Source organism: Prionailurus bengalensis, chromosome B4, assembly GCF_016509475.1.
Source record: "Prionailurus bengalensis isolate Pbe53 chromosome B4, Fcat_Pben_1.1_paternal_pri, whole genome shotgun sequence".
Taxonomy (NCBI): Eukaryota; Metazoa; Chordata; class Mammalia; order Carnivora; family Felidae; genus Prionailurus; species Prionailurus bengalensis.
In genome coordinates this window covers 35,676,559-35,700,615 of record NC_057358.1, presented here as the reverse complement: position 1 = coordinate 35,700,615, position 24,057 = coordinate 35,676,559, and the positions used below count along the sequence as shown (strand labels likewise).

General features: G+C 45.6%; 1 protein-coding gene across 39 annotated transcripts in view; it reads left to right on the top strand.

The window, feature by feature from the left end:
• The window catches only part of CACNA1C (calcium voltage-gated channel subunit alpha1 C), a 760,549-nt gene that overhangs the window by 129,416 nt on the left and 607,076 nt on the right, over window positions 1–24,057 (top strand). For all 39 annotated transcript variants that reach the window (XM_043563280.1, XM_043563302.1, XM_043563296.1 and 36 more), the window contains exon 2: window positions 22,303–22,624. In XM_043563280.1, coding sequence (XP_043419215.1) covers window positions 22,341–22,624 — 284 coding nt within the window. In that variant the 5' untranslated portion in view covers window positions 22,303–22,340. The remainder of the gene's footprint in view (window positions 1–22,302; window positions 22,625–24,057) is intronic.

The following is a 24,057-nucleotide window of genomic DNA, read 5'->3' as shown; positions in this document are numbered from 1 at the left end:
TCAGTTGATAGAATTTAGTTGGAGTGGTTATTGTATGTAATCACAGCATTGAAGGAATATCTGAAGACCTCACTGCATCAGGCTTGCATGCTGTTGATATTCTTAAATCGATCAATGAGATGTTGAATTGGTAAAGGAGGGCTTTCAGACCTGCATTATTACTTCAGGTATGGTCTGTGGGGCTCTGACATTTTTCACTTCATAGTCTAGCCAAATTGAAGCTGGTCCCTATTCCTGGTGAATCATCCTGTTTTTACCTCTGATTTTATGTTCTTGAGTATTTACCTGTTTAATGTCACATGAGGAAGGCTGGGGTATAGTGTAGAGAAATGATATCATGAGAGCATTTAGAGAATAACTATACTTGTTTACGTCCAGTCTGGGCCTCTTCCCTAAGCCCTGATCCATTCTTCCCTGTCTCCTTGGTACTTGGCCTAATACCCCTGACCCTGCAGGGGAGTCAGTAGAATAAGCACCACTTTGGAAGATTAGGATAAATTTGCAGGAGCTAAGGCTATACTTTTGAAAAGTTAAAGTCAACAAATGTTCATTAAGCACCTCTTATGTGTAAAGCACAACACTGGGTGCTGTGCGAGGTACTCAGAGTAATAGGACTTGACTACTGTCCTCAGTGAGCTCATGATCTTCCAGGGGAGACAAACATGTAAGTGAATGCAGGAAAAAAGGCACAGTGATGGGAACCATCACATACACTGTGTTGTAAGAGGCATTGGGCCCCAGCAGGGCTCATTTGGTACTTGTTATACACTCAGAGACTTCTTATTATTTTTTAATTTGTTTTATTGTGGTGAAAAACACATAACATAAAATTTACCATCTTAACCACTTTTAAGTAGACAATTCAGTAGTGTTAAGTATATTCACATTTTTGTGAAAATAGATCTCCAGAACTTTTTCATCTTGAAAGATGGAAACTCTATACCCATTAAACAATTCCCTTTTCCCTTTTCCTCTAGCCCCTGGCAACCGCCATTCTACTTTATGAATTTGACTATTTTAGATACCTTGTATAAGTGGAATCATATGGTATTTGTCCTTTTTTTGTGACTGGCATGTTTCAGTTAGCATAATGTACTCAAGGTTCTTTCATGTTGTAGCATGTGACAGGATTTACTTCCTTTTTATGGCTGAATAATATCCCATTGAGTGTCTATATCACATTTTGCTTATCCATTTGTCTGTCTGGACACTTGTATAGCTTCCCCCACTTGGCTGTTGTGACTACCTCTGCTGTGAACATGGGTGTACAGATATTTCTTCCAGACCTGCTTTCAGTTCATTTGGGTATCCAAATATCCAGAAGTGGAATTGCTGGACCATATGGTGCTTCTATTTTTAACTTTTTGAGCAACCTGCATGCTGTTTTTCATAGTAGTTGCACCATTTTACATTGTCGCCAACAGTGCACAAGGATTCCAGTTTCTCCACATCCTTCCCAACACTTATTATTTTCTGTTTTATTATTTTTAATTTTTTGTTTTTAATGTTTATTTTTGACAGAGCAAGAGACAGAGTGTGAGTGGGGGAGGGGCAGGGAGAGGGAGACACAGAATCCGAAGCAGGCACCAGGCTCTGAGCTGTCAGCACAGAGCCTGATGCAGAGCTTGAACTCAGGGACCATGAGATCATGACCTGAGCTGAAGTTGGAAGCTTAACCAACTGAGCCACCCAGGAGCCCCTGTTTTGTTTTATTTTTGACAGTAGCCGTGCTTGGTGTTAGGTGATATCTCATTGTGGTTTTGATTTGCAGTTTTTGATCATTAATTGAGCATCTTTTCAAATACTTATTGGCCATTTGTATATCTTCTTTGAAGAAATATCGGTGCAAGTCCTTTATCCATCTTTGAAAAAGGTATCTATCTATCTATCTATCTATCTATCTATCTATCTATCTATAGAGTGTACATGAGTGGGGGAAGGCCAGACAGAGAGGGAGAGAGGATCTCAAGCAGTCTCTGCTCTGTTAGTGTGGAGCCTGATGAGAGGCTTGAACTCACAAACCGTGAGATCATAACCTGAGCTGAAATCAAGAGTTGGGAGCTTAACTGACTAAGCCATCCAGTTGCCCTCTTTAACCATTTTTTTAATCAACTCTGAGACACTTTTGTTTCTGTTCTCCTCATACCATCCGTCCCCTGCCCTAGACATCTGGCACTGGCCTGCTTCTGAGGGCCTGGCAGGCAAGGACTTTGTGCTCTGGAAGTCCCAGATGTACAGCTTACTCATCACCATCAGCCAAATAACAAAGACTGCCTGACTCTGCCCTCTCCCTGCTGCTTTCAGGTTGCCATGGTTTCGCTCAGATGCAGTGTTGAGGGTATTAGTTTCCTGTTGCTGTTGTAACAAATTACCACAAACTGAGTGGCTTAAAAAACACAGTTCTGGAGGTCAGAGGTCTAGAGTGGGTCTGCAGTGCCGCATTCCTTCTGGAAGCTCTAGGGGAAGAATTAGTTTCCTTGCCTTTTCCAGCTGCTGGAGGCCCCTTCCTCCATCTTCAGAACCAGCTGTGTAGACCTTCTCCTTTCTCCTCCCCTGCCTCTCTCTTCAAAGGACTCTTATGATTATATTGGGCCCACCTGGATAATCCTGGCTAATCTCCCCAACTCAAAATCAGCTTAATCACACCTGTAATACTTTTACTATGTACGGTAATATTTAGTTCCCAAGGATTAGGGCATGGACATCTTGGGGAGGGGATGTTATTCAGGCTACCACAATGGGCCTCTGCCATGTAAAGGGCAGTGGTTAGAGCAGTTTTCATAGGCCAGCTTCTTGTTATGTGCCTGCCAGCCTCAGCTGTGGCTTGGGTTAGTAGAAATAGCATGTAGGAATCTTGAGGCTTGGGCTCAAGTTTTGTGTTGACCTTGACCTGGCGGTGGAACCTAGGGCATGGGGCTTGCTATCTCTGGGCCTGAGTGTCGTTACCTCTGAGAGGAGGTGCTGGGGACAGATGGTGTCTAGGGCACTCCTGCTCTGCTGTGGCTGAGCTTGCCCCCCTTTTACACCCAGCTGTCATTTCTCCTTTCATTTCCTCACTTTGCGTTGTCCCATCAGCTTGTGTAAAGACCAAGGCTGTCCTGCAGGGGTAGAAAAGAACAGGTGTGTGAGACTTTGTGAAAATGGCTGCTGGGTACCAATTAAAGCATAGCAGAAATGAAGGGCGCAGGGCTCAGCTTTGTTGCCTCCCTCTTTTCTCCAGTCCCCACGTAAAGTATCTTTGGAACAAACCAATGAAATTGGTACATGCCCTGTAAGCCTGATTGGGTCATACATAACTTGCCCAATAATTTCATGCGAGACTTCAATTATCCTTCTTTTCCAATTCAAGCCTGATAAGGTCAAATATTTGTAAGCTGCCAGCCAGATGGAAGCTATGTCTCCCAGAGGCTCAGATGTTGTGTAACCCCATCTGTGTGGTGACTGGTCTGGGCTGTTGCATTCAAGGAAGTGTGAGAGAGTGTTGCCAGCTCTGGATGTGGCATCGAAGGCAAGACATCACTAGGTGTTGTTTGTTCTCTCTGAGATGGGTGGTCCAGCTGTGCTCTGGAGTGGGCTGGGAGAAGTCGCTGGAGAACTGGCATCCTCCGGGGGCTGGAGAAGAAGGCATAACTCCTTGTGTCTCACACCACTCTTTAGCCTTGCTGACTCAACAGGTAGTGTTGGCTCGAAATAGTTAACCTCTGGTAAGCATGCACTGGTGTTAATGAATCCTATTTATCCTTATAATATTATTCCTGTTTTACTGATAAGCAACCTGAGGATCAAACAGGTTAGGCTAACTTAGCAGAGAGCAGCCAGCTTTTTAGCTGGGGAGAGTTGAGACTCACACTGAGCTATGTCTCATTCAAAAACTCCTCTTCTTTGTACCTTGGCACTTTATAACTCCTGGCCTCGTCCCTTCCCCTGAAACCATTGCCCCCTTGGGAGTGGAGTATGGGAGCCATGGGCAGGGGGAGGGAGGGGTGCCTCAGTTAACTGAAGCACTGAGCCACAGTCTAGAGAGGGTGACAGCCCAAAACCACGTGCTCTGGCAGAGGTGAACCAAGTGCTGTAGAAAGCTAAGCTGCCTGGAGCTAACCTTTGGGCCAGTCTCGCCTTGGCTGCTTTGGTTTCACATCCAAATTTAGTCACAGACTCTGAAAGAGCAAAGTCCCTGGCTGGGCAGATGTTACTGGAGAGTATGTGTGGGTGGGTGTCTGTGTGCCCATCTGTGCGGGTGAATGTGCAACCCAGGGATGCTGGTGGCTCATTGAGGCAGCGAGCATGGCTCACGTGTCTGCGTCTCCCCACAGTGCCTGCCCCAGTGCAGCGCATGCACCCAGACATTCTTGACCGCTTACCCTGTGCTGGCACTGTGGGGGCTACAGAGTGGAATGAGATAGGGGCTGTGCTTACAGGGTTATGTCTTTGCAGGTGGAGAAGCCACACACATACTTCATGGAGATACAAGGAAAGTAGTGGCAAAGGCCATGGTGGTGGTGCTCTTTGCCTGCAAGTTACTCACAAGGGACACACACGCGTTTGCACATTTGTGCTTCAGGGTGAACGTGTGGTCATGAGGGGAACTTGCTTTCCTGGCCTTATTCTTGGCAGGCAGCAGCTGCTGTCCCTTCTCCTATCACTGATGCTTCTACACAATTGTGTGATCACTGATGATTTGGGGTCAGTGAGTAGTGGCTCTGTAACTCCTTTGTTCAACTGAGAAGTTAGACCAAGCATTTGCTATCCTGAGTGGAGTCCTAAGCCCATAGTTTTATAAAGAAAACTGCCTTTCTTTGTAAAAGGCAAACAGTGATGCTCAGCAAACAGTGTCTGTAGTTGCAGGCTGCCAGGGGACCACCCAGTAGCAAAGCTATGTTTAGTCCATGCGTGTTTTATATTAAAGGGCCCTTTAGTGGAGTACTGAGTGCATAGAGCAGACTGAAGCAAATGCCCCATTTGCCCCAATAACCTTCTCTACCTATATGAAAACTAGGTGACTGATTTTTAGAAATATGCTTCTGGGTCTAAGTTCCACATCTATGCTCGTATCCTTCGGTAGCTGGTTTATGTTAGCTCCATTTCACAGATTGGGAAAACCAAATTGAGAAGGCTGCCAAACAAGTCAGACATTCAGGGAGAGCTAATGAGCAGGTAACTGTAGTTCCAGCAGTGTCCTGCTCCAAAACTTGAGTGTGACAGAGAGGACCAGGAAGAACAGCTTAGTAAGTCAGCAGATATTTCAGAAGCTGGACAGTGTGCAGTGCAAACACTGTGTGTCCTGCTCTGAAGGAATCATGGCAGTCCTAGCCCATGTTTGTTGAGACTCTGGTGGGGGGGGGGATGGCCCTATTTAAGTGGCTGCCCTATTAGGTAGGTGCTTTTCAGCATTATTAGCATTAAAGGAGGGAATTCAGGAGTGGGTGGGGGCATTGAGCATCCACCTAGGAAGCCTGTTTCTTTTGCCAGCATGTTCCTCATGATAAACTCTTCTGCCACCAACATGTGAATTCTAGAATCAATGAGTACCAAGATATATAAATATATATGCATACACACGTGTGTATATATATGTGTGTATATGTATATGTATATGTATATGTACATACACACACACGTATAGGACCTTAGTGATCATCTGGTAAACTCCTTCATTTTACTGATGAGGTAGCTGAAACACAGGGAGATGAATTTGTCCAGAGTCACATGGTTCCTTAGCGGGGGAGGGAAGAAGAGACCCATGTGCCCAGCCCTGGTCCTTGGTCTTCTTGACTCAAGGGGAGCTGATCAGGAAGTGAGATAGGGTGGGGCTGTGTGTGCTTTAGTAGAAGCGTGGAGGGTTGTGAATTGTTGATACTCTGGGCAGGGTCTGTGTTGAGGTGCCCACAGAGGCCTTCGTGGTGCTGAGCCTGATGGCCCTTCTCAGGCCAGGGCCTCTCCATGCCTCTCCTTCATTGCTGCAGGGATCCAGATTAATAACCACATCAGCAATAAAAGCAATACCAATTAATGCCCACTGTTCACCGAGAACTTTGTATATGACTGCACTGTGCCAAGTGCTTGTAAATGTTTTAAAATCCTTGAAACAGTTTAGAGGTACCTGAGTCTCGGAGATATTAAATAAGTTGCACAGGCCCCCAGGGTTGTAAGTGGCTGTACAGAGTATGAACTTGGGTCTCACGTGACTCTTGATCTTTGCTTTTAACTACTAGACTCTGCTGCTTTCTCTTCTAGCCATCACCATTCACTCAATTCCCTTGTAGCCTGTCCCTAAAACTCAGTATGTATAGATCCCATACTCTTCTTTCTCTCTCCTTCCTTGGTGTCTTCATAGGCCAGCACTAGATTCACTTTGTCCAGAGGTTATAACCCTCCTAATTACTGTGGGGGCATAGTTGGGAGAGAGTCACATAAACAGGGTGACAAAGGTATAGAGATTATAGAGTTTTACAGTGTTTTCACAGCCCTGGTTTCTGCTCTGTTGAATCACAACTCCATTCTGAGATGAAGAATGGAGGTCATGTTGACCTCTGCCTCCTACTTTTGGGTTTTTAACAACAGACTTTCCCACCTCTTCCTGTATGTTCCCTTTTGGACCAGCCTTTTGGTGCTCTGAGGCCTGGGGAAGGATGTGGGCAGCACTTGAGGTGTTCTGGGCCCACACTGGAACCTTGCTATGAATCTCTGCCACACACAAGGATGATCCTTGTTAGATGTTTCTTCAGTCTTCCAAGGAGGAAAAGATGGAGGAGAGAGGCCAGGAAGGGTCAGGTACTACTGGTCTGGAAGGTCCAGAAAAAGCCGTGCAGAAAGAAGGGAAAAGGCAGCTTGGGGCCCAAGAAGGAGAGGAGGGGCTCAGCTGGTTAAGCCTCCGCCTCTTGGTTTCAGCTCAGGTCATGATCTCATGGTCTGTGAGTTCAAGCCCTGCATTGGCCTCCGCGCTGACAGTGTGGAGCCTGCTTGGGATTCTCTCTTTCTCTCTCTCTCTCTCTCTGCCACTTCCCTGCTCACTCTCTCTGTCTGTTTCTCAAAATAAATAAACTTAAAAAAATTTTTTTAATAAAAAAAACAAAGGAGAGGAAACATATGTACACACACATGCATACACACACACACGTGCACACACACACACACACAGAGGGAGAGAGCTCAAGGGATTCCTGGCTGTAAGAGTCTCTGAGGAAAGAGCATGGATTTGAGATGCCAGAGAAATTGGAGGACTTGGGGGTGGCTAAGTCAGTCCTGGCCTGGGTCTCGTTGGATGGGGTCCATGTGTTTCTCTCTGCCTTGGTTTCATCATTAGCAGTGGGAATGACGTCATTTGTCCCCTCACGTAAAACTATCAGATGCTAGGTAGAAATCATATTCCTTCGGCAAACACTTCTTTTTGTACCTGATGTGTGTCAGGCACTGGGCTAGGCATCAGAGCTACAGAGATGAACAAGTCACAGCCTGCTCTGGAGATACTCCAGGTGCCCAGAGCAAAATTTTTGGACAAGACTGAAACCATGGAAATCCAGGGATTGATCTAATGTTCTGGTTACCCATCTTTCCCAGCCAAAGATCTGACGCCTGATATTCAGTGGAGCTTGAGAACACTATAGAGGTATTTGGATGTGAGTCTGGTTTCACTCATTTGTGAAGGCATGTTTGTATATGTGCATGTGTGATTTATTTGATAATTGGGAACAATTTATGACGAAACTCTTTGCATCCTTTTCTGGGCCTATGTCATGTGCTGAGGGCCCAAGTGGAAGCCTATGTGGGGAGGCGCATGTGTAGGGGTAGAGACTCGTCCTGCTGCACACCTCCCTCTAGTGTGCATGCACCCTACCCAGCCCTTCCTGAGGATGGCTCAAGTAGCATACATTACAGATGCCTTTGCCTTCCAGCGCTCTGTTCCTGAGAAGGCAGCCCCTCACTTCCTAGATCTCACTCCTCTTGGAATGTCCTTTAAGTGCTTCAGGTCCAACACTCCTCCCTCTCTGGTTTTTATAAAAAATTAAATTAAAATTTTAATATCTTTATATTATGTAAAACTTACATAAAGTTTACTATCTTAATGTTTTTTTAGTACATAATTTAGTGACATTAAGTACATTCACATCACTGTGCTATTGTCACCACCATCCTTCTCCAGAGCTTTGTCATCTTCCTGATGAAACTCTGTACCCATTAAACACTAACTTCCCTTGCCCTTCTACCCCCCAGGCCCTGGCAACCACCAATCCACTTTCTGTCTTTATGGATAAGACTCCTCTAGGGACCTCATAGAAGTGGAATCATACAGTATTTATTTTATGACGGGCTTATTTCACTTAACATAATGTTTTCAAAGTTCATCCATTTTGTAGCATGTGTCAGAATTTCTTTCCTTTTTAAGACTGAATAATAGTCCATTAAATGTATAAATCACATTTTGTTTAGCCATTCATCTGTTGATGGACACCTGAGCTGTTTCCAACTTTTGGCCGTTGCGAATAACGCTACTGTGAACATTGGCATACAGCATCTGCTCGAGTCCCTGCTTTCAGTTCTTTTGGGTATATACTCAGAAGTGGAATTGCTGGATCGTGTGGTAATTCTGTGTTTGATTTTTTGAGGAACCTCCATGCTGTTTTCCATAGCTGTGGTACCATTTTACATTTCCAGCCAGCAGTGCCCAAGGGTCATACTTTCTCCATGTCTTTGTCAACATTTATTATTTTCTAATTAAAAAAAATTAAAAAAAACATTTTTTTTTCAACGTTTATTTATTTTTGGGACAGAGAGAGACAGAGCATGAACGGGGGAGGGGCAGAGAGAGAGGGAGACACAGAATCGGAAACAGGCTCCAGGCTCTGAGCCATCAGCCCAGAGCCCGACGCGGGGCTCGAACTCCCGGACCGCGAGATCGTGACCTGGCTGAAGTCGGACGCTTAACCGACTGCGCCACCCAGGCGCCCCTAAAAAAAATTTTTTTAAATGTTTATTTATTTTTGAGAAGCGAAGGAAGGCCAGAGAGAGAGGGAGAGAGAATCCCAAGCAGGCTCCATGCTGTCAGTGTGGAGCCCAATGCAGGGCTCTATCCCACAAATCATGAGATTATGACCTGAGCTGAAATCAGGAGTGGGGTGCTCAATCGGCTGAGCCACCCAGGCTTCCCTTCTCATTTTTTTGATCATGCTATCTTAATGGGGGTGAAGGGCTCTCTCTGGCTTTGAGGACTTCAATGTAAACCATGTTGAACCACCAGGTGTCTTGGGGAAACCCTGGAATAGGAAACCAGGAAAGAAACGAGGGCTGGAGGGTCATATTCTCTCTGTTGCTCTTCCTAGCTGAGTAGCCCTTTAGGTTGACCTTGCCCTGTGTGCACAGACAGATTGGAGGCAGCTTCTTAGGATAGCCAAGCATACCTCTTTCAGGCCCTCTCTAGCCGGGAGCCCAGCCAGTGAACACAGGGAGCTGAGAAAGTCAGGCTGACTTTCTCAGCCTGTATCTTTGAGGTCTGTGGGGAGGAGATCCAAGCGCTGAGAAACTCTGTAGGAGTTAGACTGCTCAGGGAGGAGAAATGGGGGCTGTGAGATGCCCTGACCAAAGATTTCTATGCCTGAGTGTCTGAGCTAGGATCCTGACCTCTTATGGTGTTTGGCTGAGCCTTCTCCTTCTAAAGAGGAGGAAATTGAGAGCCAAAGAAGGAAAGCGGTTTGTCTGAGTGCACAGGACAAATGGGTGATGAAACTGAGACTGGAATTCAGCTCTCTTGACTTCTGGTCTGGTTCTTCTCTCACCAAACTGAGGAAGGAGTCAAGATGGCTTCATATCTTTTGAAGCTTAATATTAACCAAGGAACAACAGGCTCAGGGGGACTTGCTTATTTTTTTGTTGCCTTCCACCATCTTGTCTGCCTGTCGTCTGGCAAAGGTTTTGTGGGGATTAATGAGATAAATGGCTTTGACTTTTCTAAGTGAAAGAAGCATTATACTTTATACAAAGCATCGTTATTAAATAGCCTATGAGTGTAGAGGAATACACTAATGTGTTTCTTTTGTCCCACCTTAATGAGAATTAGAGACATCAGGAGGAGGACAAATAGGTCATGTATGGGTGTATTATGTTTTTCGTGTGTAAATATGTGCAGTGACCCCCTCCCCACCACAGTGCAATCCCACGGGGTAATGGAAGAAGAATTTCAGAGCCTCTCACTAATAGAGGATCCTAGGAAAACGGAGCACTGTTTTCAAGGATCTTTGGATTCCTGTGTTCGGAAGTCTCTGGATGGATTCACTTTTCCATGAATTGATACTATTAATTTGTGTGTGAAATATAGCAGTTTTTGAGAGGTGGTTGCTTAACATGGAGGGGGTGTGCTTTGGGGGAAATAAATAAATAAATATATATATATATATATATATTTTAATAAAACATCTTTAATGTTTTATTTTACTTCATTGGAAATGAGGTGTTCTTTTTTGGTGCCCTGAGGCTTTGCATGTGGGCATCTGTGGAATGATTCTTATTAAGTATCTTTATATGTGGGTAATACATTCATAGACTTAATCTCACTTAGTCTTTATGATTGTCCCATGAGTAATGTATTATTATCTCTATTTTACAGATGGGTAAACTGAGAAGTGTGCATCACTTGGTACTGGGCAGTGCGGCTGGGGGTGGGAGAGACAGCCACAGGGTCAGGGGCCTGGTTCAATGCTATGGGGTTGTGCTCCAGAGGGAGGAAAGCCACTCCCTGCCTCCAGTGTCTGACTCTGTTCCAGCTTCTTTGAAGGGTTTGTGCTGATATGGATGGCACCCCTCAGACCTGGGGCCTGAACACAGGTGTCCTGTCTCTGGGTCCTGGTGTCTTTCTCTGTGTGTACACATACCTGTTCATATCTCATGGAGCCGAGTTGATATTTAATGGAATTGTTGTTACAAATCAAGATAAGAAAAAAGATAGCATCTTGCCCATATATGTATCTTGGCTAATTTTTAAGTCAACCATTTTACTTTGCCCCGAACCTAGATACTTTTGTTCATGGAGAGCTGTAGCTGAAGACACAGGGTGTAATTATCCTTTGTCCCAGAGCTTAGGTTTGAGGCAGCAGAGGGCTGCACAGAGGTGCGTGCTCAGTTTTCATGGGACTTCTTGTTCCTGTGCAGCTGCAAGCAGAGGCTTGTATTTTCCTGCAGTGCTGGGGACTGGGAGGAAGAGGCTTCAGGCAGGCTAGGAAGGTGGGCGGCCGGTTTGCCAGGTGGGGTCTGTGTGCACAGCCTCCCCTAACCCTGCTCCCCACCGCCCAGATTGGGTATGTCGACAGCTGGACCACAATCTGATACTGGTTTGGCTACAGTAATTTTGGAAGTATACTTAAATAATGAAGCTGAAACCATAACTTTTTTCTTTCTGATTACCAAAGAATTATTTACTATACCAAATTTGGAAAATATAATAACTTCAAAAAGAGCTAGTACTTACAAGGTTCTTACTCTCAGCACTATTCTGAGAGTTTTATATTTATTAACTCATTTGATTATCATAACAATGCTGTGTGATAGGCAGTATTATCATTTCCATTTTACAAAGAAGGAATCTCAGCTACAGAGAGGTAAGGCAATTGTTCCTGCCACACGGCTAGTGACTAGCAGAGCTAGAATGTGCATGAGGTCTGCCTGGTTTCTAAGTCTATGGCCCTGAGTTCTAGGCTGAACTGCCTCTCTGCAAATAAATGTGGCCACCTAGAGATAACCACTAGTAGTATTTCTTTCTTTCCCTTCCTTCCTTCCTTCCTTCCTTCCTTCCTTCCTTCCTCCCTCCCTCCCTCCCTCCCTCCCTCCCTCCCTCCCTTCCTTCCATGCTTCCTTTCATTTTTGTAAATCTTTATTGTAACTATTTACAGGACAAAATCTAGATAGACACATAAGTAGGGGAGTTTCTAAGATATACATTTTTAAATTGTTGGACTTTTTCTATTTTTCAACAATAAGTGTATATTCCTTTCAAGTTTAGTAAAAACAATAGAGATCTTAAATCATTTTTGTCATGCTCATGATCTAGAAAGGTGACTTTAAAAAAAATTATAGCTGAGGGGCGCCTGGGTGGCTCAGTCAGTTAAGCATCCGACTTTGGCTCAGGTCATGATCTCACGGTTCAGGAGTTCGAGCCCCGCATCCAGCTCTGTGCTGACAGCTCAGAGCCTGGAGTCTGCTTCAGATTCTGTGTCTCCCTCTCTCTCTGCCCCTCCCCTGCTCATGCTCTGCCTCTCTGTCTCTCTCAAAAATAAATAAACATTAAAAAAATTATAGTTGAACCTCTAGGAATATTTCTATGTGTTTTCTTCTAGTCTTTCTTCTATGAAAAAAAGTCTTTTTAAAAAATTGGGCCCATACATTTTTGGGCACTGTTTCTGTTGCTTAATATCATGGAAGTTTTTTCTATATTATTTTTCAAAACATAATTTTTATGGCTTCTAAAATTGTATTATGTGGATGTGGGATCACTTTATGTAACCAGTCCCCCTGTGTTGGGCTTATAGGTGATTTTCAATTTGATGTTGGTATAATTTACACTGTGGTGAATACTCGGATACGTTGTTTTGCTGGAGTCTCTGATTAGTCCTTTAGGACAGCTTCTGAGAATGGTAGTCAAATGATTGAATTCCTTAAAGACTCTCATTAGGAGTGCTGTGTTGCTTTCCCTACAGGGTTGATCAGCCCATGCTTCCTGCTGGTGAAGTGAAAGAGGCATGTGTAGGGTTCTGGAGTTCAGCTTCCTCTGCTCCCCTCAGGGCTGAAGAGGCTCCAGACATACTGAGACCTCTCCCGCAAAACAGAACCTCCCATGGAGTGTCTGAGTCTATGAGTTCTGAGTCTCAGCAAGGCCACGCCCCTGTTGCAGGGACCATATGCCATTCACTGTGGTAGTGTGGCTGGGCATTCATAGGCATGGATGGAGTCAGAGGAATTACTGCTGGTTCCTAAAGGTGCCTTGACCAGTTCAGTGGGTGAAGTACGTGGGCAGATGAGTATCAGCCAAGTGAGTCTTCCTGTCACCCCATCCTCCCAGGTGGTGAGAAGGAAGGAGGTCAAGGCCACTGAGTACACTAACAAGTGTCCTCTCAAGATAGCACTGCCTCATCTGTTGTAGTTCTGGTGACTGGGAGAGGTGCAGTCACTCTGTGTCTCTGTTTTCCTACCAATCAAATGGGGCCAAAGCAGCAAAACCCTCTATAAATTGGGGCCAGAAGTTGAAGTAATTAAAAATGTCATGGGACAATTACACTTTGAGATATTCCCTCTTTCATTCAACACATTTTGACGGAACGCACACCATGCTCCAGGCTGTTCTGGACTCTGGGGAACACAGTAGTGAACAAAACAGACAAAGGTGCCTATCTCTTGGGGCTTCCCTTCTGATGGGGGATAAGAAATAAATGTCCACCTAATATATGAAATAAACACATGAATAAACACACATATGACATGCTAATCTAAAACAATCGAATAACATCATCTCTGTAAACTTCCACATAGAAATAAAAATTTTGCAAAAGAACTCCCATGCAGGAGATGTGTTTTGAGGACCTAGTAGGTGACAACCACCCTGCCAGGATTTCTGAGGCCACAAAGCTGGTTCCTGTGCTTAAGGAGCTTATGAATTCCTGGAAAAATACGAGCAGAGCACCCATATAAGAGTGTAACCACTCTCAGCCATTCATTAGCTGTAGCCAAGGAGACCGTGAGCCAGTGTTTGGTCTTTTCATTGTTGTGGCCAGCTGTCCCCAGACGTCTACAAACAGAGGGAAAGTTTTTCTGGTTTTCTAGCTGGTATCTGACCTCATTCAGGGCCGGATCTATTTTTTTCACTACAATGGCTACTTTGCATTGTACTCTGCATTTGCTACTCTGAAAAAGCTGAAATGGCTGACTTGATAAATTTGAATTGAACCTCAACTAGGTCCTGTAATTTAGGTTTGCCATCACCAGGTGGTGATAGGCTCCTTAGTTCAAATAGCAAGAGGTTGAGATTTCCCTCCTCTCCCTGCTTGGAAAAAAGTGGAAGAAATGTTTTATTACTATCACAATTTATTATCTTTGGTTGGAGAGTGTGGTTTAGGGTGTGTATCTGTCAGTTGTTTTCTGCTGTTTTTCTTCGCCTGCTCTCTGATGTCAGTATGACCTTGAGTAATGCTAGGGAAATGGCTTTATGATTAATGTCCTCTAGCCGAGGTAATGTTGGCAGACCTCCTCTGTAGATGGAGGCTAGTTTGCTTCCATGGGAGTCAGTCCTAGAATTCCTTTTCCTGTCTTTCTCTCCTTTTGACTAGCTGCCCTCTGAAGAACCAAGAAAAGATTTAGTTTGCTGGATCACTAGAAGGTGTGGTAGCTTTACCACTCTTCCAGTTGTCTTGGGCTCCTGAAATGCTCCAGGTTCTTTGCCTTTTCCCTGGTCATTAGAGAGGAGTGAGATGTAGAATAGGCAAGTGATGCTTTTATTTAAGGCAGTATCTGATTGAATTAAGCGAGGAGATGGCCACAGATGTCCTTGGGTCCCTGTCTTTGTTTTGGAGCAGGTTTGACTACTGTGATGGTGGGCCTGTTCTGAGCATCCCCATCTCTCATGAACTGTGCTTGTAGAAGGGTGAGGAAAGAGTGTAAGAGAATGCTATTGAAAATAGTGTGGAAATGGCTCAGGTGAGAGATACAGGTAGCAGCTGTGACACACTTAGAAGATCCTTTGGGTGCTCGGTCTGAGGAGATGTTTCCACTTCAGCTGGGATGTCCTGGGGCTCTCTTAGGACCTACTTAGATTGGCAGGGGTGGGGGTGGTGGTGCATGTCAGTTTCCCTATCTGCCCATTGGGATAATTAGTTTTTCATTCACTTGACAAGAGTGTTAGCCACTGAAGAATGACTTTTTGTTTTTAATGTTGTTTGTTGGGTCTCAGACTGTCTTAGGCTTTGAAAACATGTCTTTTTGCATAGGGTGATTATTTCCTGATCAGAAAATCCACCCACCTATCAGCATCTGAATCAGTTCTTGATTGCTTTTTAAAAGTTTCTTCACAAATTTTACTCTTTCCATTATGACTTCCTTTTAATATAGAACTGTGCTGTTCAATATGGTAGCCACTAGCCATGTGTGGCTATTTAAATGTAAACTAATTGAAATTAAATAAAATTTAAAGTGTAGTTCTGTAGTTGCACTTGCTACATTTCAAGTGCTTAATAGTCAGCAATGACTGGCGGCTACCATATTGAACATCTCAGAGTTAACAGAACATTTTCATCATTGTAGATGTTCTATTAGACAACGAGACTGTAGTCTGTATGTCTCAGTCAGGGGTCAGACCTACAACAGACACTGCTGTAGCCATTTTCAGAGGAAACATACTTAATACAGGAATTCAAGGGAATTTAATTGGAAGGGTTAGGAGAGCAGGCTGTAGGTAGGGCCTCTAGGAATGACTCCCAGGACGACACTGCAGAACTGGCTCACCAAAAGGACTGGGGCTCTGGTATAATTAGGAAGATGAGGAATCTGGAAGCCATTGTGCCAAGAGCTGGCTCCAGGATCACACCACCTTATCCATGTTCCAGGTATCAAAAAAACCATTGCCATAGCCTTGCTGGCCCTATAGCAGTGAAATAGATGCTCTCCCCAACAGACTTAGTTTCAGTTCACTTCTTGAGTTGGCCAAACCCCATAGTCACATCAGGAAGTTCAGCCACAGAGGATATTGGAAATTATAGTTGTTAGCACTTTTGCCTCTACAGGACAGGAAGGCACAAGTACAGGGAGGTTGCAAGAGCTGCTGAGTTTAGTCAATCCACCAGTCTACCCCATCTGCTGAATGGGGCTGAGCCAGAGCTGACCCTTCTTTGCCTGAGCACCCCTGGGCTTAAGATGGACAGGTCATCGGGTATCTTCTAAGACCAGGAGACAGTATCTTCCCTTTTGAGTTTCCCAGTTATCTCTGTAATGTTCTAGCTAGAGAAGATTAATGGCCTCCTGCTTTCTAGTTATTTGGCCTTTAATGGGCAGAGAAAGCACGGTTTCTGTTTCAGGTTGGCTGCTACACTCTTAAAGAGAATGTTGGCCCCTGGTCACTACAGTGAGATGACAGACAGCAAGAGCTAAATGGGCTTCTGCGAAGATCTCGGGTGACACCCTGGCCTGAGAGAAAGCATTTCCTTTGCACAGTAGAGATTGCTAAATAAGAGGATGGTTAGGCCTTTAGGAGGAAATGCATTTCCAGTTCTCTCTCTGCCAAGCGTCAACTGCTACTTCTTGCTCTCCATAAATCAATCTGGATTGTAGTTGTGTGTTTAGAGTCTGGTCATTAGTGGTGACCTCCTTGGTGCATGGATGAAGGTGCTTGGGCTAAGAAGGAGGTCGTGCTGTCAAAGCACATCTGCAGCACTGTACTTTTTTCCACACACGTGGCTAACTGGGAATCTTTTTATGGTGCCGGGGGTTTAGTCATCTTTGTTCAAAGGTGTATGGAGGCAGGGGGATGGGGAGTGCTACTTATTTACATTGGAGGATTGGGGTTGGGGGCTTTGAGAAGGAATTATTTGAGCCCAAACCTGAAGCGTGAGAAGGAATTACCAAGCCAAGAGCAGAAGGAATAATGTTCTAAGTATGTGCAAAGGTACTGTGGCATATAAGAAGCGAGTGTTTGTGAGGAGTGAAATGAGGCCAGTATGTCAGGACTGCATTGGACCAGGCTGAGAGGGGAATGAGATGAGAGAAGTGGCCAGGGCCAGCCTATGTGGGCTTCATAAGTCATGGCAAAGAGTCCAGATTTTGAAGAGATTTATGTAGAAGAATGACAGGAACCTGATTTATGATGTATATTTTTAAAAGGTCACTCTGGCTGCTGCATGGAACTTGGATTGGGGACAGGCAGGAAAGGAGAGAGAAATGTCAGGGGGCTACTGCAGCATTCTGGGCAAGAAATGGATGGAGGTCTGGACGAGGGGGGTGGCGTGGGAGATGGAAGTCATTGCTCACAAACTCTTCCTTCAGAAATCTCCCCTATAATCACATCCAAGAAGTAAGTGGGAGAGCCTGAATAAGCCCATGCATTAGGGTGTAGATGGGCTGATTCCAGCAATTTCTAATGCTTACCTGTTATCTGCCTTCATCTGTATCATGACCTCATCATAGTGTAGTTGTTAGCAAATAGATATTAAGCATCTTTTGCAGTAAGGCCTGGGATCAGGTGCTTGGATGGAGATTGATTAAAGGAAAAAAAAATCAACTTTTTCATCGCTGAGCACCTTCCAGGTCCCCAGCTCCATGGCTCACTCATGGGGGTGCCAAGGAAGCATAAGCCACTGCCTCCTGACTTTTTTTTATCTTTACTTGAACCTTGCAGAGCAGAATGACATATGGCTGACCAGTCTGTGCAGGGGTCTTGCCCTGGTTCTAGTCCCTTGGAGAAGCAGCAGCTCTGTGTGCAGAGGAGGGAGCTACAGATCCCAGGGGATCTGGGCCATTTGACAAATGGGAATCATTTTTTTATATGTGAGGGGCAGGTGGCTGTTGTGGGCACCTACCTGTTTGTATGTGGCCTGATCTTCTCTGGGGCTCATTCAGGGATGAGCACATCAGTACAAATAGTTTAGTAAGGCAGGAGCCAGAGCAGACTTAAACGGTGGCATCTTTTCAGCTGGCAGCCAGGAGACAGAGCTTTGAATCAGCTTTATAATTTGAAAATTGGTCTCTTTGCATTGGGTGGTTATTTCGTGCTAACAAAAGCCATCAGGGACACAATGCTGCTTGCCCTTCCTCCATGGCACTGCTCTGGGTTCAAAAATGTGGAGCCTAAGATGGTGATTTTCCATTCCTGGTATTCTTGGATAGTTGTGCCCCCTTATTGAGTGGGACCTGGAGATGCTAATAGAGCCTTGGGCCTGGGGAGGGAATCATCCCAGTGGATGGGGGAAAATTGCTTGGAGGAGAGGAGGCTAGGCTGGGCCTTGGAGCACAGCCCTTGTGGAGACTAGCCCTGTGGGACCTTACTTGTCTCACCTGTGCGTGGCTCTGTGTTTACTGTGGCAGTGCCTTAGTCATGTCACATGGCTGTAACAATGCTCAGAGCTTCCAGGACCAAAATAATGAAGGCTGGTTTTTTTTTTTTTTTTTTTTTTTTTGTTCTTTGGCTAGGGAGAGGTTGACATTCCATTTTTCCCTATGGACTTATTTGTATGTGCTTTCTCCAGATGGTGTGCTCCAGAGAGGTCCTTGTGCTCTGGGAATATAAATAAGGTCACCCATGGTGCAGGGTGGCTCAGAAGTCAGCTTGCCAAGACATGGCTTTCAAAACCACTTATTGGCTCTGTGGAGCCACAGTCATCTTGCTCTCAATGTCAACAGCTCAAGGTGCATAGGACGTAACCCCCCCCCCCCCCCCCACCAACCCCACAGCCTTTCTGAGGCAATGGATGTGTTCTCATGCTGGTGCTTCCTGCCTTCTTCCCAGGATTGCTTGGCTTTTCAAACTGGCAAGTGGTAGGAGAGAGGAGGATTAAGACAGTGCTTAGGAGACAGTATGAAGATTAGAGTTTGAAGACAGTGATCTGCGGGAAGGTGTGAGGTGCTGAGGGCTTGTGAGAAGAGAATTGGAGTCTGGAGAGGCTGACAGTGGTGGAGACATGGCTGCTTTTATGCATGTGAGGGAGGAGAAGTTAGTCGAGGAACTAAAATAGAGTCCATTAAGTGTTGTCAATGCCAAGCAGAGAGTCTAGTAAGGAAAAATTATATACCACAGATGGAATGGATAACATTAGAATTCCAACCCTGGTGAACCCAATAAGAAATGAGATCAGGCCACTGTTTACTGGTCATTCCAACACAGTTGATAGAAAAAGGGACACCTTCCCCTTTCATTCATCCCAGAGGCACCCCAAGGGTTACTGAAGGGGCTAATCACGTAGTAGAATCCTTCCTGTGAAGATCATACCAAACATAAAGGATGTTCTTAGGTCAGAAATGCAGCCCCTTTGGGTCCTCTGGGTGGCTCAGTTGGTTGAGTGCCCGACTCTTGATTTTGGCTCAGGTCATGATTTCATGGTTCGTGCATTTGACCTCGCATTGGGCTCTGTGCTGACAGTGTGGAGCCTGCTTGGGATTCTGTCTTCTTCTCTCTCTGCCCCTCCCCTGCTCACTCTCTATTTCTCTCTTTCAAAATAAACAAACTAATTAACTAACATTAAAAACAAACAAAAAAGAAATGCAGCCCCTTCACCATCAAGGCCCACAAACCCAGTAGGAGATGTGTGCTCTGCTCGTGGCCATGGTGGTGGGCACACACGTGTATATGCCTGTGGGGTACATGTGTGAATTCTGAGGAGGCGGAGTATAGTCTAGCAGTTAACTATGAGTGCTGTGCATGCTGCTGAAATCTCTCATTGTCTCACTTTGTGACCTTTAATGAGTCACACGCTCCTTTGTTTTCTTATGTGTTAAATGGAGATATGAATGCTTCCAGCTCTCATGCTTCGGGTGCCCTTATTAATTCAAATCCTCTCTTCTAGTTTTTTCCTCTGGGGTATTATAAGAAAGTGAAGGCCCAGCCTTACTGGGGGCCTTCCTTGCTTTATGCCTATGATCCACACAGTGAGTGTAGGGAGGGCAATGGCAAGGTGCGGGAGAGAGAGAGAAGACTTCTCATAGGAAGTATTGGGTTCTCCATGATCCTGACATTCCAGTTAAAATACTTTACCCCTGGGGGTGCAGCAGCTGCCCAGAGCAGCTGGAGCAGAGGAAAAGAGGAAGGTGAATGGAATATATGGGGAGGCAGGAGTCAGTGTCATGTTGAGAATATAGCCATGAATTGAGTATAGCAAAGAGGCAATTTTCCAGGCCCTGGGGACTGGGGGTGGGGCTCTAATGCTACAGCGACCAGATGGCAATAGTGCAGGAGGCAACTGTCGGGACAAGAAGGCTGTAGACCAGCTGGTACTAAAGAAGAACTGATGTGCTCATCTTGGTATCATAACAGGGGTGGTAAATTCGTGGCATCTGTGATACCATTTCCTACCCTTTGTGCCCATGGCAGACATCACTAATCTATCACAATATACTTTTCTTTGTAGTCAGAGAAGACTCTGAATCCTTTAGGTACAACCTTTTGGGCAGTCAAGTCAATCAGTTGGCATAAGAGTGAAAACTTATTTACTGTCTGTCACTGGTGTGATGATGGAAAGGACATAGATTTTGGAATTTAGCAGAAATGACAGCCCAGACAGGTACAAGCTTTGTTGTATTGAGCAGGCATATTGGTCAGGTCTTTTTTGGTTGCAAAGGATATAAACTCAATTTGAGTTAGCACTGAGTTACTTAAGTAATATAACCCGAAGGCTCAGGGTAAGGCTAGTGTCAGACATGGCTAGATGCAGGAGACCGATGAGGTTGCTAGAGTCTGTCTCTAGGACAGAGTATGTCTGCATTCTGTCTGGCTAAAATGGGTCATTGCTTATCCCCTGTGGGGAGACAGGGCTGGTGGTGGTGGTGATAGGGTCTAGATAGCAGGTCACAGTGGGAACAAAAGTTATATTGAGGGTCAAACACAGAAGGCTCAATCCAAGATAAGAGTAGGGAGAGGTGCTAAGTGTTCATCTGAATACTAGTGAGTTGTGGCGAAGAGAGGGAAGGGGCTCCACAAGGCAGTTTGTTTTGGGCCCAGCAGTTTCCCTGGAAGAGCCTTGTGTATACTGAACAGAGAAGAGGGTCATTGTGAGGAGGTTTGGAGGTGACATGCATATGCAACTGGTTTGCTTGCTCCAGCCACAGTCGCTGATGGCAACTGATGTGGCATCCAGGTGCCAGGCTCACTGCCCCACACTGCCACCCCATTCTCTGCTGCTACTCTTGATCCTGTGGCACCCAACCAGGTGACAAGTCTCCAGGTCACGCATCTGTCCTGGGGCATTCAGGTCTGGGCCCAGGCTGAGCTGATCCTGGGTGAACCTTGTAGGATTCTAGGGTGAGGAATCCAGCTGATCAGACTGAAGAGTGCCCAGAAAGTATGCATTGTGTCTTGGGGGCAGTCTCGAAGGCTCTAGGTGCCTTTAAATCAGAGAAGTGCAGATGCCTGTGTTCTGGATTTCACTGGTTTCTACCCAGGTTTCCTTCCTGACAGTGTCCCTCTACCCCACCCTGTCAATCCTTGTCATACAGAGCTCCGTTTCCCAGATATCAAATGCTATATAATGAATCACCCCAAAACAAAGTGGCTGATAGCAGCAAACACCTTGCTGTCTCCCACAGTTTCTGTGGGTCAGGAATTTCTTGGTTCTCTCATGGGGTTGCAGTCAGATGGTGACTGGAGCATCTGGGGGCTGGCTGGGAGTCTCTCTCTTTGCATGTGGTCTCTCCATGTAAGCTAGTTTGGGCTTCCTCACCACACGGAAGCCACAGGGCTTACACTGCATATTTTGGACCTAGTTTTAGAAGTGATGTACTGTCATTCTGCTGTACTTTATTGGTCAAAACAGTCACCCGAGACAAATCCCATTTCAGAAGGAAAGGACATAGGTCCTCTTTCTTAATGGGAGGGATGTCAAAGATTTGCTGACATAATTTAAAACCACCTACCCCCTCGTATCCAACCCCCTACCCCCTCGTATCCAACCAACACTCATTGCCTAGATAGGTTTAAGGTACCAGGATATAATCTTACTTTGGTCCAGTGCCTTTCTTTTATTATACTATTTTTATTTTTGGAACTTGGGTAGAGACCTGAGTGAATTACACTCTTCAATTCATTGTACGTTTGCCATCATTGCTTCATGCAGTGACTCTCATTCATTCACTCATTCATCCATTCTTCCTTTGTATCCCCATATCCTACTTTCCTTTTTTACTCCTAACTTTCCTTAAACAACCATTCTGTTATATTTATGAATATCCTTTCTTTGCATGTGTTCTTATAAATATGTGTTTTAATAGACATATCTTGCACATGTACTGTTTTCTGTGTCCTCCTTTTCTCCCTTGCTCGGTGCTCCTGGGTGCATACACGTACCATACATGCATGCTGTAATGCATACATCTTATGTCTTGTCGCCTAAAATGAATCAGTGAAACTAGAGAGGAGGAGTGACATGTCCAGGGTCACACAGCTGAATTGCAACCAGAATAGTTTTCCTGACTCTTTTTCTCAGCATCACACATTAATGTTTTCATGCGTCATCTCCCAGTTTCTTGCAATCATTTGAAATAAGATTTTTTTAAAAATCTCAAGTCTGGGTTCCTTTTCCTAGCTCTCCTGTTTTCTCCCTAGTAACTGCCATCCTCTGTCCTCTCCTCCTGCAGGTTCCAACTATGGGAGCCCGCGTGCAGCTCACGCCAACATGAATGCCAATGCGGCTGCGGGGCTCGCCCCCGAGCACATCCCAACGCCCGGGGCAGCCTTGTCCTGGCAGGCAGCCATCGACGCGGCCCGGCAGGCTAAGCTGATGGGCAGCGCTGGCAATGCAACCATCTCCACCATCAGCTCCACACAGCGGAAGCGGCAGCAATATGGGAAACCCAAGAAGCAGGGCAGCACGACTGCCACACGCCCGCCCCGTGCCCTGCTCTGCCTGACTCTGAAGAACCCCATCAGGAGGGCGTGCATCAGCATCGTCGAATGGAAATATCCTTTGTGCTCTGGGTTGGGCAGGGGACCCCTGGGAGCCCTGGCGGGGCCAGCCCCACAAATGCCACCAGGTAGTGAGCTGTGTTGGCTGAGCTGAGCCTACAAAGTGGCTCTCAGACCTACTGCTTCTTCATCACTGAGGCGCTGTTTGAATGCAGAATTTTAGGCCCTGCCCTAGACTTGATGAATCAGGATGTCTGGGGACAGGGCCCAGGAATCTGCTGGAATAACAAGCAGGGTATCTTTTTCATATATTTTTTCATATGATAAGCAACATTTGAGAAAATGATCCTAAGAGGTTATGAAATATCTCACCCAGCTGAGCCTTTCCAGGTGTGTTGGGTTAATAGTGGTTACATGCTGCTACTCCATAGCCTTCTTTACCTCCCTTGTTATGGCACTGGCGTAGTTTGATGACCTCCCCTCTCTCTAGTGTGAAAGAGCCCAAGAGGTGCAAGACGGTAGTGGTCAGTGACCCTGGTTCTTGGTTCAAGGCTTAGGAACAGTGGTTCTCAAACTTGGCTGCACATTAGCATCACCTGGAATGTTGTAACAAAATACAGGTGCCTGAGCCCCACTCAGGCATAATTCTAAAACTCTCCACATCATTCTGATGTATAGCCAAAGTGGAGAACGCTGGCCTGGAGGTTTCAACACAGATCCACTTTGTATGTATAGAGCCCAGTGAGTGGGTCCTTCAGAGAAAATGACTCTGAAGGGCCAGACTCTCACTGTGGAATTATAGGCCCCTTAATGTCCTGGGAATTGTGGGTTGGTGGAGATTGATAGGAGCTTCAAGATCAGTAGGGCCACCTCTGACTTTCCCCAGTGATGACATTGAACTCCATATGGTCATATGGTCAGTGACAGACAGGACTAGACCTCTGGCACTTAGTTTGGGCATTTCCATAATAAGAGTTCATGCAGGCAGGGCTACCATGTCTTCCGGGGCTCAGGATGGGAGTGTTTGGTGTTATTCATGACTTTCCATAGAAGGATTTAAAAGTCTTGGGTAGTGGTTGAAAGGCAAAAGAAGATGGCTCCGGAGAGAAGAGCTTCTGTTTAGCAATAAATGTCAGTTCTATAAATGTTTGAGCCCCTCCACTCAAAAATAACTTTATGAGAATGCAGTGCAAGCTGGCCGTCTGTCCTGAGTGGCCAAGCATGCTTCCAGTTCCCAGATGACTGGGTGAGAGGCTCGGCTCTGCACAACCTCCTTATGCTGCTGTCATAACTGCTCAATCAGAACCACAGAGTGGGAAAGGTGGGGGCCATGCAGGTCAGGCTCCCCCAAAGGGGAGGGCACTGAGGCCTGGAGAAGCTGAAGAACTTGGTCAGATCACATAGCCTGCAATGGACAGAGCTGGGTTTCAAATTGAGGTTCCCCAAGTCCCAGATCCATACATTTCCCATTCCCCATGCACACATAG